This window comes from Talpa occidentalis, unplaced genomic scaffold (genome assembly GCF_014898055.3).
Source record: "Talpa occidentalis isolate TD23 unplaced genomic scaffold, MPIMG_talOcc4v2.1 talOcc4.8, whole genome shotgun sequence".
Taxonomy (NCBI): Eukaryota; Metazoa; Chordata; class Mammalia; order Eulipotyphla; family Talpidae; genus Talpa; species Talpa occidentalis.
This window is the reverse complement of record NW_023605194.1, coordinates 30,230,136-30,247,291: the sequence shown is the minus strand read 5'-3', so window position 1 is coordinate 30,247,291 and position 17,156 is coordinate 30,230,136. Positions and strand designations below refer to the sequence as shown.

The following is a 17,156-nucleotide window of genomic DNA, read 5'->3' as shown; positions in this document are numbered from 1 at the left end:
GAACAACCATCGGTCTTATTTCAAGTGCATACTATTGATTCAGGCAGCCCAGAGGGGAGCCCCATTTAGAATCTCTTATCCTCAGGCACATGTTCTAGCCAGGTAAGTACAGTTACTGAGAGAAGTTATGTCTCTAATTCATAATGGATTTCTAGCAATCCATATGAATGTGACTATCAAATAATCAAATATGTATAATCAAAATGAAGGTAGTAAACAGTTTTCACACAAGAGGAAGGGCTCTTACCTATGAAAACATGCTAAAAATCCCTTGTGAAAGGAATCCAATCCTTTTTCCACAAATCAGAATGACAATTACATCTGAGGCAAAGTACTCTTTTGGCAAGAGTGTGGGGGATTTGGGCACTCAGAAGTATTGCTGGTAGGAGGGCAACCCCTTCTCTCTGGAGACAGCCTGGCAATCAGAATAACTCGGATGGTCAGAATCACAGAGGCTTATCCTTTTTGACCTGGCAATTTCACATCTGGGCATTTATTCTGTGGATCTACTTGCCTATGTATGAAATATATGTATAAGCTTCATCACTACAGTGTTGGCAATAGCAACATACTGGAAACCACCCAACTATTCATCAGCAGGGGACTGGTTAAGGAAATTATGGTGAATTCACAAATAGACACCTGGGGTCCTGTAACTGTAAAGAGGAATGATGCTATTTATATATTGATAAAGAAAAATACATTGCTAAGTGAAAAAACTAAGTGTTGGACAATGTAAAAAAATGTGCCACTTTTTATATAAAAATTGGGGAAAATAAGAATATATGCTAGTATTTACATGCACATGCATAAAAAACCTGAAAATATTCACAAAAATTATAAAATAGTGGTTTCTCAGAATGAGAGTGCCAAGGAACTAAACAGATGGGATTCTGAACAGAAATTCTCACTGTATATACATATTATACTACATATACATACATATGCCATTATACAGTATACATACACCCGAGTACACATATATACTACATATGCACATATATATGCCCATATGTACTATATATATATACACACACACACTTATATGTAGTATATATACAAGCACATGGATGTACATATAGACACAGGCTGTGTATACATACATGTGCACATATATTGTGATAAATACATATATGCATATGATAAATACATATATGCACACGATAAATACATGTATGCACATGTATATATACTCATATTTTAAATTGACTTTCAAATTTTAATCATTAAACCATATGATTGCATAATCTTTGAAAAGCAGTAAATTAGGGGCCTCCCCATTGGTGCAGCGGTTGAGCGCTGGGTTGCGAAGCTGCCCGCAGCCTCTGCAGCACGGGTTCGATCCCCGGCTGCTCCCCGGCCAACGGAGGAGGGTCCCACATGGCACGCAGACCTCTCCTGCCGCCCGCTGCTCCCCTCAGCAGTGTACTTCGGTCCTTCTGCCTGCTCTGCTCCCCGCTCTGGCTCTGGTGAACTCGCTCACCCTCCCGCGCTTCTGACTGTACCCAGTGCATGTATAAATAAATAAATAAATCTTTTAAAAAAAAAAAAGAAAGAAAAGTAGTAAATTAAACACAAATAAATACTTACAAATATTTAATAAAAGAAAATAGGCCATTCTAATAGTCTTAGAGTTTTAAAAACAAATAAATGAAGATCAAATCACATAATGTGGGAAAAACTCTAAGATCACAGTTCCCACTGAGATTCCCCAATGATGGCTTATTTTCATTGAGAACAAAAATTCTAACTGGCCATAGTGTTAAAGGGTCAACTGTGTAAATTCACAAATAGTCAGAAGGAATGTGAGTTTACAAAACTCTGACCACTAAGAAAAAATTAAGGGATATGAAATTCAGAATTGCTTAAATATACAACCATATGGACAGCTTCATTTTGTATCTTTTTAAGATCTTGAAATGTTTATTTTCTTTTCATTATAAATTAATGCATGTTCATGTTTTCAATAGTAATTGCAGACATGAAAACAAAAGAAAATAAGTCTATCATAACCAAAACACAACCTTCTTAAATATTTCCAGCTTTTCCCCTCTTCCTTGTTTTATTTTTAATACTTGACTTTTTAGAGAAGTTTTAGGTTCATAGCTAAATTGAACAAAGGTACAGAGGTTTCCCATACACCCCCCACCCTCTTACATGCAGTCTCCGCATTATCAATATGCCTCACCAGAGTAGTACATTTGCTATAAGTGATGAAACTTACACTGACACATCATTATCACCATAAATCCATGGTTTACATTCGGGTTCTCTATTGGTGTTGCATATTCTCTGTGTTTGGACAAATATATAATGAATCTACCAATGTTATCATGCAAAATAGTTTAACTGCCTTAAAAATCTTCTGTCCTTTTTACCTATTGATTCCTCCCACTCCCTAACCCCTGCCAACCATTGATCTTTGTACTGTCTCCATGGTTTTGCCCTTTCCAGAATGTCATATAATTGGAATCACACAGTGTGCAGCCTTCTCAGACTAGCTTCTTTCACTTTGTACTGTGCACTGGAATTTCCTCCATGTCTTTCATGGCTTGACAGCTCATTGCTTTTAACTCTGAATAATAGTCCATTCTTGGTGCAGACTATGCATCAGAGCTTACTTATTCATTCACCTATTGAAAAATGTTGGCTGATTACAAGTTTTGGTGATAAAACTGCTGTAATAAATAAAGCTGCTATAAAAACCCATGTGAGGGTTGGTGGGTTGTGTGTGTGTGTGTGTGTGTGTGTGTGTGTGTGAGAGAGAGAGAGAGAGCATAAAATCTGATTCTTCTTGGTTCTTATGTTAGTTTTATGTTTTTCAACTTTGCACCCTTCTTTTTACCTCATCTGCATTTTCCAGAGTTACATTTTCATCCCATTCCAGTGAAAAGACATGACAGTGTTCACATAGCCATTCCCTGACATCTGAATTGAACCTGTTTCCCAGTTTGATATATAAATAATATTGATATACATATATTAGTGCCTCATGGTTTTCCATTCTTATACTTTGTTTTTTGGTTGGATTCTTAGCACTGGAAATACTGGTTCACAGAGGAAGATCATTTGAAAGCTATTTAACACCTTCTGAATTTGATTGCCTTCCTTCCGTGGCCACATCCTTGCAGAATCAAATAACATTTCTCCTTCCTCTTCTATTTTCTTGAATTTAATTCTTTAGATCTTTAATACATGGATAAAATACAAATAAATAAGCATAGGGAATCAAATATAAACTAATACAAATGAGAGTTTTGGGACATCACTTGTATGAATTTATGCCATTATGCCCAGGGCTTTCAGTAAGGTGAAAAAGTTCTGCTTTCTTGTCACCATTTCCCCCTCAAAACAGTAAAAATACACTAAACTAAGTTTAGCTCTAATTCATACTGCAACATGAGAATGCATGCATGTTGGTTCGTGACAATGGTATACAATGGGTGATATTTTTTTTTCTCCTAGGATCTTATATCTCCTATTGAATCATCAGGGCTGGTAAGAATTTTTGATAACAAAAGTCCACTTTATGATTTAGTAACAAATTATTCTACTTTTTGGTTTGGACAAGACTATGTTTTGTCTCTCACACAAGGGAGTACACTCTTCTGGAGCCAGTCAAACCAAGAAAGATAGAAAACTGGCCAGAATCTCATCTAAATTAGAGCTGTGTGATTGGAGCAAAGTGCTATTTGTGGGGAACAGAGTTGTCTTTCTGGCTCCTACAAGGGTGTGGTGTTTGCTGCAGCATGTACAAGGTTCAACTTGGCTGCATCTCATTGAAGTCTCTTTCCCACAAAGGCTGGATTTAGTGAATGGGCACAGGAAAGGGGCAGAAAACCTGCACGAGAGCTGGTTCCATGAGACTAGTGAGATGATCCTGCATAATTAACTCACTTCCCTGACCCTCACTCACACCCTGAAAAGTGGGAAGATGTGCCCTTGCTACCTATTTCACAGGATTATTGTGAGAGCAGATGAGACAGCTTTGGCTAAATTAGATGGGGCATGACATCACTAAGTAACATTGACCCTAATCTCCATGTAGGGTGCACTGCAGGGCATTTCATGGTGCTACCTATTGAGAATGGGGTTGCCATTTGAGTATTTTATGGTTCCATGTCTTGGCCCTGAGGGGAGGGCTGCAAGTTTCAATTAAAATCTTGATCAGAAAATCTTTCTGCCCAAGACAGCCCATCATGCCCTCTATTGACACAGACACAGCAGTGCTATACCAGTAGCAGCACAGCACAGACCAGGCAGGTAAGAGGAGAGAGAAGTTGCACCTTGAGCAACAGGTGGCTGTCCCAGGACACCAGGTAAGACAGGCAATCTGGATTTTGTCAGCCATTGAACAAATAGTGAACAACCATATATTGCAGAAACTAAAGTTAGTAGTAGCTATGTTTGTCTCTATCATGTGCAGGGCTTGTATCTTATATATGTACATAAGATATACATTTTATATCAAGTACAAAATATATTTGATATCCATAATCTAGCCGCCACCACCCCCCAACTCCCAAAGGGAAAATAAAGCTGCAGAGAGGCCAGGCAGGAGACATGGGAGCAGATCCAGGTCAGCTTCCCTTCTTGGCCCAGAAGCAAGGATTCTGGGTCCAACCCAGATAACAGAACAAGAAAACTAGGGCAGGAAAAGGGCCGATCAAGCCAGATCCACAATAGCTGCACTAGGCTTGAATCAGGTCCCCAAAGAGAAGGTGCTGGAAGGCGATATCAGCATTCTACTGCATTTTGTGTTTGTATTAAATTCAGGGTGAGAGCTTCTGGGAGCTCCCAGTTGCAGCTGCTCAAACCCAGCAAGAAGGAGGAAAAGTAATGAACTCAGTGCTGGGGTTGGTGGCAAGAGCGAGGCTGGTGCCCAAACCGTGAGCAGAGGAGAAGAGCATATTCCTGTTCCTGAAAATTGTCTGGAATAAGTAATGTCAGCTGCCAAAATGGAGGAAATTCAACCTCTCCACTCTAGAGCTTAAAGTCGTGGGAGTAGAAAAAAACTAACATAAACTGAGCTGATCCCACAAAAGAACCTAATTACAAGGAGTATCATAGATCCAGCCCCATCTTGCTTGCATAACTGAGTGAGTTCAGAGCCCCTGCTATTAAATCACAGCACCAAATGCTGTGCAACAGTCCCCATCCCTCCATCAAATGGCCCCGTATTATCCACCTCTCTCTGGGGGATACCTGAGATGGAGCTAACCATGTGAGCAGATGGGCTTGCATACACCCAACCTGCATCCCCCAGATACTGTTTCCTTTGATCCTGGTCAATCTTTGTGGTGATTTCAGCACATGAACTATGAACACAAATGCTTCCTTGAGGTCCTACTCCTCCTCCCTGGACACAAGCTACCTTTCACATGATACAAAGGGATTTGTTGTGGTTTTGAACTGGGACCCTAGGGATGCCAAGTGTTTGTTAAGCAGAAGAAACCAACCCAGAAAACCCTTGATGAGTGGAGCTATGGAAGGTGTGTTGGCTGCCAACACCCTCCCAGGCCTGTTTCCTGGAGCCCTTTCCTCCCCAGTCCCGCTTACCCCACATTATCTTTGAAAGCCAGTGCTTCAGTTGACCCATTTAACCTCCAGAAACATCCACATGCTTCCCACTGACCCCCATATCACAGTTCTGACAATGAGATACACAGAGGGAGTCATCAAGTCCTTTCCAAGCAGTTCTAGGGTCCCTTTTCCAAGATTTCACACAGGACATTTATCACTCCATAACCTACACCCAATAATATCAAGTGTGGAATCTTGAAGACAGAACACTGGCCTCAACAGCTTTGGAGGCAACAACCATCATTGACAATTACAGACCTGCTGCCATCGGTAAAGGCTAAGGACTCAAGAAAATGGGGCAAATTGCCTAACATTTCATTCTAGGCTTTTGAATGTGCTCCATGGGCCTCGCCAGCCATTGGAATACATGAGGTTAGTGACTACCACGGGCAGGAGCTGCTTAAAAGTTGCAGAGATTCACTTTCAAGGTGGATGAATGATACCACCACTCACAATGACTCCCTTGAAATGATCATATCATAAATGAGGGATACATGTCAAGCATATGGAACCATGTCTGATACGTAGGGGGCACCAAGCAGAGTCACCTAGTATAATCTCACCAGTATTATCACCATAATTGTTATTACGGAATCTGCTCTCAGCGTCCTTGACTAGGGAGCCAGGCAGAGGTCTCTGCAACCTAAGCCAGACCCAGTGCACCTAGAGAGAACTGGCAGAACCTGGAGGTCATGTTTTATTCTCTGTTGCTTCCATCCCAAATAGATGGCTACTTGATGCATGCATATTCTAAATGGCATAAGAAAAAAAAAATATGTTCCTTTAGGAGGTATCTCCCTGTCCACAGGCGCCCAAGGCCTTTTATCATAAATGGTTTGCACCCCCCAAGAGGTTCTGCTGATGCTTGACTGTCAATCCTCTTCCCTTAAAGTCCCTGCTGGCTTCGTGAAGTCTGCAGGGGTTTTCCCAGGCTGGAGGTTTTGTTTTTGAGTTTAAAATCTCTGAAAACTGATAAGATCAGGAGGTGCTTCATTAATAAGTGGGGATCCTATGCAGTGTCCTGGCCTTGGGTCATAACAGCAGTGGCCTGCCCAGCCTCCACCACCCCACCAGTGTTGAGGGCACATGTTTGGGTGGCATTAACCCCACCCCCGCACAACAAATCTTATCCTCAGGCTGTTCCACTAACACTGAGGTGCAGTTGTAGTTGCTGGATAAAAAGAGAGATGAGAGGGGTCCCCTTACAATGGGTGGACCCCGAGGTGATTATGTTAAGTGAAATAAGTCAGAATGTGAAAGACAGATATCATATGGCTTCACTCATCTGTGGAATATAAATAACGAAACATACACAGGCAAAATAGAACAGGAATAAATCTCAAACATAGTGAACAAATTCAATAGTTACCAGAGAAATAGTGGGAAGGGAGGAGGGGGTGAGCGGAAAAGGCAGCGGAGATATAGGCACAGGTGGTTTGGTGGAAGCTGAATGAAACATGTGCACATATGGAAGAATGAAAATGTAATCCCAAAATTAAAATAAAAATTTAAAAAAGAGGAGAGATGAATGCTTCATGAGACCAGGCATAAACACACCCATAAGCCACCTCTCCCTTCTGAGAAGAGCTGCCCAGTCAGAGGATGTGTCAGGGAGGCAGCACTGTCCAGGGAAGGGCTAGGAGTAGACCTGAGTCCCCTGGAGTCACCCTGAGGCTCACCCACTGCAGCATCCCTGGTGAGAAGAGCCAGCCTGTTCCTTTTGCGCTAAGACCATCTGACCTGGCTTTATGTCACCAGCAATCAAACAGCAGCGAGAGCTAGATATTTATCTAATAACGGCAGTTTTATTCCTGTTCTTTGACTGGGGAGACTAATTTGTACCTTGCAGGGTTTTTATCAGGATTAGAAATAAACCCCCTGATGCTTTTGCCAGGGCAGTGCATGAGCACACCAAAAAATGAAGAGGATGATGGGCCTCCCTGGTGGCACAGCGGTTGAGCGCTGGGTTGCGAAGCTGCCCGCAGCCTCTGCAGCACCGGTTCTATCCCTGGCTGCTCCCCGGCCACTGGAGGAGGGTCCCCATGGCGCGCAGACCTCTCCTGCCGCCTGCTGCTCCCCTCAGCAGTGTACTTCGGTCCTTCTGCCTGCTCTGCTCCCCGCTCTGGCTTTGGTGAATCCTCTCACCCTCCCGCGCTTCTGCTGTACCCAGTGCTTGTATAAATAAATAAATAAATCTTTAAAAAAAAAATGAAGAGGATGGCATGTGTCCCATATGTGGCACTGTGACCAGAACATGGCCTATAATAAAAATGTGACTTTGCTGTTGTTCATAGGACGATGGCCATCCCTTGGTGTCTGGCCCTGTCACCCTCTGTGCTGTGTCTGGCCTCGCCTTTGTGCTGTACAGTGCTGAACTCTAGGGTCCCCCCACCACTCCCATGGCCCAAGTTCCTTCAGTCCCCAGTCCTTCCACCCACTTTGCTTCTCTGACCCCACGTCTGACGCTGCTGTTCCCTCTACCTCTTCTTGTGAGCACTCTCACTATCTTTCAAGACTTGGCCCAAATTTTACCTCCAGGGTAGAGCATTTTGCCAAGGGGAAGTTGTAGTCTCCCAACTTTGAAGGTCAGGGCAAAGCCCGCCAGGAGATGGCAACTTCCGACTTAAGGGGTGAGCTGAGTTTGTTTTCCTTCCATCTGAACTTTCCTTAGCAAGCATGGATTTCCCTGGCTTTCAGGTTATGCTCCGGTCACTTGGCAAGGCCTGGTCTCAGTGATTGCAGCCTCGGCGCCAGCATGAAAATCCCTCCCATGCCTGAGGGTTTCCGGTTCTGGCCGCTGGTCCTATTCCTATGTTCTCTGCCATTCTCCCTTAGGAGGAAGTGGTCAGAGGACAGAGAAGGACATATGTCCCTATCACAGCTTGAGACGCCAGGGCCAGCTGCCCACTGCCTCAGCACAGCTGAGGGGGCTGGGCCTGGGAACTGCTGGCATAACAGGAACAGAACTACCTGGACTGCAGGGGCACAGAACAACTCAGGCCAAAGCCAGAGTTCAGGGGCAAGGATGGAGCAGTCCACTAGCCAAGCACCCCATGGGAAGGAATCCGGCCGCACTAAGTAAACTGGCCCTCCAGAACTTCTGCATCAACCAAGCTGGGAGGGGAGAGTGTCAGAGCAGCCCAAGGCCAGGACCCCACAGAGCCCCACTGTTCTGACCAGAAGTTCAGCCAGAAGTACAAATGCTTCTCAGTTTAGCATGTGCCTTTGGTCTATTTCCAGAGTGCTAAAATCATTCTTGTCAGTTGTATTACGTTTCATAGTTGCCATCTCGGGAGAGGAATTGCTGATCTCACTCAGCCATAGTCAGACATCTCAGATATCTCTGCTGGGGACATGTGAGTTTGCACCCACTGCCCAGCAAGTTCCACCAATGCAAGGACTTCTCTTTTCTTCACTGCTTATTCCCAAGCTCCTAGAACAGTACCTGGTAGACAAGAGACCCTCAGTAAGATAATTTTGCACCCTGATATCAGTAACAGGACTTCTAAGGGTCCCAAGTTCAACAGTAGTCAAGTACAGGGAGTGCTGGGACAGCGAACAGGATCCCCCAGAGAAGTCCAAATCCATTTTTTTTTTTTTTTTGAAATGTTGAAATTTTATTTTTCAGTCAAGAAATATATTATACCTTTATCTATCTTTCTATCTTTTAACAAAACCTTATGGTTTAACAAAGCTTTATGGTTTAATTGTGCACTTCTTTTTTTTTTTTTTTAAATATTAAATTTTATTTTTATATTCCCCCATACAATTGCAAACGCCCCATTCTGACCCCAATCCTTCCCCTCCCGCCCCCCACCCCCAAAAAGTGTCTCTGGTTCATAGTTTTTTGTTGATTTTGATTTTCACTTTCTTATATTCATTTTCCTGGTCCCTTATTTAAGTTTTCTAGATTCCTGCTATGAGTGAGACCATCCGGTATTTTTCTTTTTCTTTTTGGCTTATTTCGCTGAGCATGATCCCTTCCAGTGCCATCCATGTTGCTGCAAATTGCATGTGTTTATCTTTTTTGAATGCTGAGTAATATTCCATGGTGTATATGTACCACATCTTCTTGATCCAGTCATCTACTTTTGGGCATTTGGGTTGTTTCCAAAGCTTAGCTATTGTAAACAGTGCTGCTATAAACATAGGGGTGCAGGTGTTCTTTGGAATGGATGTTTCTGTGTCCTTTGGGTAAATACCTAGGAGTGGAATTGCTGGATCATATGGAAGCTCTATGTTTAGTAGGTCCAGAAATCTCCACACAGCTCTCCATAGTGGTTGGACCAGTTTGCACTCCCACCAACAGTACACAAGAGTTCCTTTTTCTCCACACCCTCGCCAACATTTGTTGTTGCTAGTTTTTTTAATATGTGCCATTCTCACTGGTGTGAGATCCATTTTTCAAGTGAAATTTATACCATTTGTTGATTCACATATAATCATAGGAAATAAAACTTTCTTTGTCCTTTCTGTACACTTTTACCCTCTTCTCTAGTGGTTTATCAGAAAAATTAATGCTTCCTATAACCAGCTTTTTGCTTCATTAATTTTCTTTATTTTTCTGCTACTTTCAATTTCACTAATTTCCTGGTTTGATCTTTATTGTTATTATTTATTATTTATTGGTCTTTTCTTCTCTTTGCTATGGGTTTATTTTACTCTTCTTTTCCAAATTTCTTGATGTAAGACTTGACAGTGCTGATTTAAGGTCTTTCCTTACTTCTAAAGTAAGCACTTAAGGGCCTCCCCGGTGGCGCAGCGGTTGAGCGCTGGGTTGCGAAGCTACCCTCAGCCTCTGGGGCGCCGGTTCGATCCCCGGCTGCTCCCCGGCCACCGGAGGAGGGTCCCACATGGCGCGCAGACCTCTCCTGCCGCCCGCTGCTCCCCTCAGCAGTGTACTTCGGTCCTTCTGCCTGCTCTGCTCCCCGCTCTGGCTCTGGTGAATTCTCTCACCCTCCCGCGCTTCTGACTGTACCCAGTGCTTGTATAAACAAACAAACAAATAAATAAATAAACATGCCTCTATAAAAAAAAATAAAAATAAAATAAAGTAAGCACTTAACATTACAACTATCCCTATCAACACGGCTTTAGCTGCAACCCACATTTTTTTATTTCCCTTACTCTTTGACCCACGGATTATTTTTAAATGTGTTGTTTAATTTTCACATGTTAGAGATTTTCCTGCTGTTGTTTGGTTTTGATTTTGTGTTTGGTTTCATTGTAATCAGAGGACACATTTTTGAATGATTTTAATTGTTTCAAATTTGTTGAGGTTGATCTTCTAGCCCAGGGTATGGTCTAAGATAGACTATACCTTATGGTGAATGTTCCACTGAAGACGGAAAATACTTTTGTCCTGCTGTTAGTGGTAGGAGCATTTGTTATGTGTCAATGTGGTCCTGTTAGTTAATTGTGTTGTTAGAATCTTCGATATCCATGCTAATTTTCTGTCTAGTATGTCTTTCAGGTACTATAAGGGATGTTGAAATTGCCCACTGTAATTGTGGATTTATTCTTTTCTTCTTCAGTTCTTTCTGTGTTTGCTTTTTATATAGTAGCTCTGGTGTTTGACATCCCCACATTTAGGGCCATTGCCGTCCTGGTGGATCGATTCTTTTATTATTATTTATTGCATTTCATTGTCTCTAGTAAATTTCTTTATTCTGAAGTCTATTTTACCACATATTAGTATACTCACACCTAGTTGTTTTGTTATTGTTATTTTTTGTTATCTATTTTTCCATTTATTTATTTCAACCTACCTATGTCATTGTGTTTGAAGTAAGTATCTTGGAAGAGTACATAGTTGGGTCATATTATATTTATATATATAAATATATACACACATATATATATATACACACTGTCAATCTCTGCCATTTGACTAATGTATTTAAACATTTACATTTAAAATAAATGGTATGTTGGAAAATAAATCTGTCATTTTATTTTTTTCTATTTCCTGTTTTTCTCATTCCTCTCCTTCTTTATGTTAATTAGACATATTTTAGGGTTTTACCTTTATGTTTCTATAGTGGTTTTTAGTGTATTTTCCAGTCATTGTGCATTGCAATACACACAATGTGACTTACCAGAAGCTCCTGGTCCCAACATTCCATCACTTTGAATAACAGGTAGAGGCCTCACTTCTACTTTGATCACTTCATCTTCCCTACTTCCAAATATCATAATACTCTTCTTAAGTATCGGATGGTTTCATACTTTTGTTTCAATCATCAAATGTTATTTTTTAAGCACATTAGGGGAAAAATAGTCTAACTTACATGCCCATATTTCTATTCTTTCCATTGTTTCTTCTTTCTACATAATGTACTGACTTTCTCCTCCTATTTCAAGAATTTCTTTTAATCATTCTTTTAAGATAGGCCTGGGCCTCCCCTGGTAGCGCAGGCAGTTGAGCACCACCTGTGAAGCTGTCAATAGCCTCTGCAGCGCCAGTTCAATCCTGGCCAGCTGGCGAGAGTCCCACATGGCGCGGCAGACCTCTCCTGTCATGCCTGCTGCTCCCCTGAGCAGTGTATTTCGTCAGTCTGCCTGTTCTGTTTCCCGTTCTGTCTCTGGTGAATCCTCTCACCCTCCCGCGCATCTGGCCTGTACCCCAGTTCCTGTATAAATAAAAAAAATAATAAAAAATATAAGCTAGGCCTGACAGATTCTCTCAATGTCTTTTATCTGAGAATGCCCTTATTTACCCTTTATTCCTAAAGGTTAGTTTTACTGGATGTAGAATTTGTAGTTGACAATTCTTTTCTTTCAGTATTGAAAATTGTGCCACTTCTTTCTGCCCTCCAGATATTCAGGTGAACAATGCACTATCATTCAAATGTGTGTTCTCTTCAAGCAATGCATTATTTCTTTATGGTTGCTTTTAAGGCATTTTTTTTCTTCATTACCTTTCATAATTTTCTTTTCACTACTTTCCAGAACCTGTCTTTGGTTGTCTCATGTTTTTTCCAGGACTTAATAGTTGTGCTTAGTAGGAAAGAGTGGGGAGACAGATCTCAAATTTTTAAACACAATGTGCTTGCAACATCTCCTACAGCTATTGTGTCACCTGTGAGAAATGTCCCACTAGCTGAAAGTGTAGCATCTTAGCACATGTATCACTAACAGGCATGTTCTGCATGAGTGGGCCCTAGGACAAGCAGGCATTGAGGAAGGGAATTAGACATGTTGTGGCCAAGGGCATTGAAATAGCTCATTTCAGCTGCCAGCCCCATGCTCAACAGAGGGAGCAACTCTCCAGGAGCAGGTGCCGAGCCTCCTCCAGCATGCACGTCGGGTCAGTATGAGCTACAGGTCCTCTGAACCCTCTGGGGGTAATAGCTAGCATAGGGAATCTGAAAACATGCAAATCCATGTAGAACACACATTCTCAGGCCAATTTGTGGACTAAAATGCAGACCTTTAGGTAAAGACACAGATTAAACCCATTTCTTGGTAACATCAAAATAAAGTAAAATAGTAAAGAGTTTCTCTCCTGCACTGCTGGTGGGAGTGCAAACTGGTCCAACCACTATGGAGAGCTGTGTGGAGATTTCTGGACCTACTAAACATAGAGCTTCCATATGATCCAGCAATTCCACTCCTAGGTATTTACCCAAAGGACACAGAAACATCCATTCCAAAGAACACCTGCACCCCTATGTTTATAGCAGCACTGTTTACAATAGCTAAGCTTTGGAAACAGCCCAAATGCCCCAAAATAGATGACTGGATCAAGAAGATGTGGTACATATACACCATGGAATATTACTCAGCATTCAAAAAAGATAAACACATGCAATTTGCAGCAACATGGATGGCGCTGGAAGGGATCATGCTCAGCGAAATAAGCCAAAAAGAAAAAGAAAAATACCGGATGGTCTCACTCATAGCAGGAATCTAGAAAACTTAAATAAGGGACCAGGAAAATGAATAACTATAAGAAAGTGAAAATCAAAATCAACAAAAAACTATGAACCAGAGACACTTTTTGGGGGTGGGGAGTGGGAGGGGAGGGATTGGGGTCAAAATGGGGGGGTTGCAATTGTATGGGGAATATAAAAATAAAATTTATTATTAAAAAAAATAGTAAAGAGTTTCATTTGAAAAAAAGGAAGAAAATATTCTTACCTGTTCTGAGGACATTTCACCAAATAATGTCTCACTGTGAAAGGAAGAAGAAGTAGAAGATGGTAAATAAAAGCTTCGTTAGGTATGTGTACTTCAGAATTACTAGGAAATTTAAGCAGCTATGTATTTCCCAGAGATTGGAAATTAACTTCTCAGGGTTTCCACAAAGACTTACAGGTGATTCACTCTTGGATCAAGATGGGCATGAAGTCATATACCCCAAATTTCTGGTCTTGTAACCTCACACATTGATTTTTGGTCAAGTCAGCTTGAATTGAGTTTTAACAGGAAGGGCCCTAGGATTAATAGAATCCCCTAACTTCTGAGCTCCACCTTAGTCATGAGAAAGCCTTCCTGGGTCAAAGTGTACCCACATGTCTACATTAGAAGCTCCTCTCTGCTAAAAGGGTTTTCATTTTCTCATTAATGCTCTCCCAGGACTAAGAAGAAACCTATAGGAAAGAGTTAGAGGAAGACACTCTCCATAGCAGATCTTGAGAATGAACAAATGATTTTAGCTACAGAGGAAAATAAGGTTATCTAGGCACTTATCCCAGTAAGTACCCAACCTAAGACTCTTAGTTCAGTCCAGCCCAAATAGAAATAAAGCTAAAACAGCCACAGGCCCCTGGGGTTTGGGTTGGATCATGATCCCAGTAAGTCACACTCCCTGCATCCACCAACTCCTTATGTAATCCCCTCCCACACTGACTTTGGGTTTGGCTACAGGAAATGCTTTGGCCACTGAAACATTAACCAGTGTGTTACAAGTAAAGGCATACAATGTTCTGTGGGGTTTTCTCTGTCTCTTGCTGCAGGGACCGTCTCTGCTACCATGTGAAGAAGCCTGGCCAGTCCATAGAAGATGACACCACATGGAGAGATAGAAATTGCCCCAGCTGATCCACCAGTGGACTTCAGCTGCATAAGTGGTCCTAGCTGAGCCCAATCCCAAATGTTGACCTGCAGAATTGTGAGCAAATAAAATAGCTATTGTTTTTAGCTACTACATTTGGAGTGATCTGTTATGTGGGTGACCAATGAAGGTTCCAGACGAGTATGACAAGCTTAGCTTTAGAGGAGGCTCTGTGGGTTTATCTGGCCCAACTCTCTATATTAGTACCTAAACCCTCTATTCTATTTGCTAAGCACCTAGTATGTGCTGGGTAGTTTTTAAGTACAACAACAATAATCACCACAGTTAGTATTTATCAAAGACCTCCTATGTTCCTGACATTAATATAATTTTATTATATAGATCCATTATCTTTAGTCTGGGGTTTGCATACCCTTGCACACTTCAGAATAGTTTTAAGGAAATAAGTTCCTAGACCCTCACTTTCTGTTGTATTCTCTCCTACGAATTCACCGCCCTGGCATGTGCCTGCATCTCTATTCCTTTCCCTGCCTCCCCTTTCACCTCACTCTTTCTATTTCATAAAATCAAGGCACACCCCTCACTCATCCTGATTTGTACTAAGACATGTTCTGAGGGTAAAACCAGTGTGGCCCAAACAAGGAATGATTTGAACTATTGGTGCCGGTGTTGAGAAAGCAAACAACAAGTGACTGGGTAACTAAACATTTCATAAGGGGAAAGTATTTCAATATTTCATTTCAACAAGAATTGAATAATGACCTAATCCAGTTGTCAGTTGGTAGAATATTAAAAATTATTTTTGATGATATATTATTACATGGCTTTTGAAATATATCTCAAAAGTAGTTTAAAATATTGAGTGGTATAAGAAACCTTCAACTATCCCCACCTCTTTTTATATTGAATACTATTACTAAGCAAATACATATAAAGGTATATGAAGTAAAACTAAAAATCCATTTCAATAAAAATACATTTCCAATAAATTTTACTTCTTATGATTATTAATTATTTATCTAAATTTATAATATATTTATGTGGTTTTGATTATTTGTCACAATCTTCCAAATCTTACTAACTGGGAAATAGTGATAATTCAATTTAGAACAAGGGTATTTTAACACCTAGAGACTTATGGAATAAGGAAGTAAAATTCTTAATTAAATTTTTATACACACTTATTTGACAGAGACGTATAATAGGATGATCAATAAGGGGCTTTCGTTGTGAGGAAAGTGGATTAAAGAAAAAGTTCAAGGGGAAAAGGAAATAATATAAAATTTCTAGCAATTAAAGTTGGTTCATGAGTCTTTTTTCCTCTTATGTAGTCTTTTTAAGCCAAAAGAAGTGGTTGTTAAATCCATGACATTTAAGTGTAAAAGAGACATATAACCATTTCATTTTAAGCTGTCAATATTTGTGATGCTCTAGAAATTACATCCTCTGCAAAAATTTACACTTATGATAAAGAAATTTAGCTGCCAACAAAAAACAATAAATAGTTTTTGGAATTATTTTAGGGGTTAAGCAAGCAAGAATGCTTGAAAACCCAAATGTGTATTCCAATTTAATTTTTTTGAATGACTTTGTCATTATACCTCTTTTACAGTGGAGAACACTGAAGCACAGAGAGGGTAACAACTTTGCCCAAGGTCACACAGCTCATGTTCTGCGCTGAGCTGTACCCTTCCAAAATTCATCTGTTGGACCCCTGTACCCCTAGTACCTCAAAACATACTGAATTTGGAGATAGGGGAGTTAAAGATTAAGTTACAATGAGGTCAGTAGAGTGGGCTCTAATCCAACTTGGTTGGCGTCCTTATAAGAAGAGAGAGCAGAACACAGACACACAAAGAAAGACCACGTGAAGACACAAGGAAAAGTGAGCTCCCTAACAGCCACAGAGAGGGACCTTAGAAGAACAGCACTGCCGGCAGCTGATTTTGGACTTTGAGCCTCCAGAACAATGAGAAATACATTTCTATTGCTTAAGGCCCCCAACTTAGGTACTTTTCTATGGCAGCCCCATCAGACTAACACATGTGAAGGGGACAAAACTGGGCAGGGGCCCAGCCTGCTAGAAGGGGATGTGTCCTACCCTGCTCTTACTCTAGCACCGTTGGGGCCTGTCCTCTCCCCAGCTCCTTTCCATCCCTGCTCCTTAGGAACTAGTATTTGCCCAATGACTCCTCTAGCACCACCAGTCCTCGGGATCACAGCAGTCACAACTAACTATGCCCTAGCCATCTGGAATGATTGAGGTGTGTCCCTTACTCATCCTTGAGCAAAGAACCCCTTTTTCTTCCTATTGGGTCTGGAAGTGGGAAAAGACAACAATCAAATTTCCCTTGTATGGTATTTAAAGATGATCACAGATTCCTACCACTCTCCCATCAAGTGACTCTCCCCTTTCCATCTCAGCTGCCCTTAGCAACTGCTGTCACCTAAGGAATATGGCAGCACGACAACTGTGCCAGCGTTCATTCTAGGCATTCATTGGAAGCCAATGCAGGGGTCTAGCTACCTTCCTTGGGGAGACCAGAGGTAGAGA

At 41.3% G+C, this 17,156-nt stretch overlaps 1 protein-coding gene across 3 annotated transcripts in view; it reads right to left on the bottom strand.

Moving 5' to 3' along the window:
- The window catches only part of VSTM4 (V-set and transmembrane domain containing 4), a 78,126-nt gene that overhangs the window by 22,347 nt on the left and 38,623 nt on the right, over positions 1-17,156 (bottom strand). For 2 of the 3 annotated variants that reach the window (XM_037497895.2, XM_037497896.2), the window contains one exon: positions 13,726-13,759. In XM_037497895.2, coding sequence (XP_037353792.1) covers positions 13,726-13,759 — 34 coding nt within the window. Of the gene's footprint in view, positions 1-1,452; positions 9,029-13,725; positions 13,760-17,156 lie in introns of those variants that run through there. The other variant, XM_037497897.2, reaches the window with a different exon arrangement.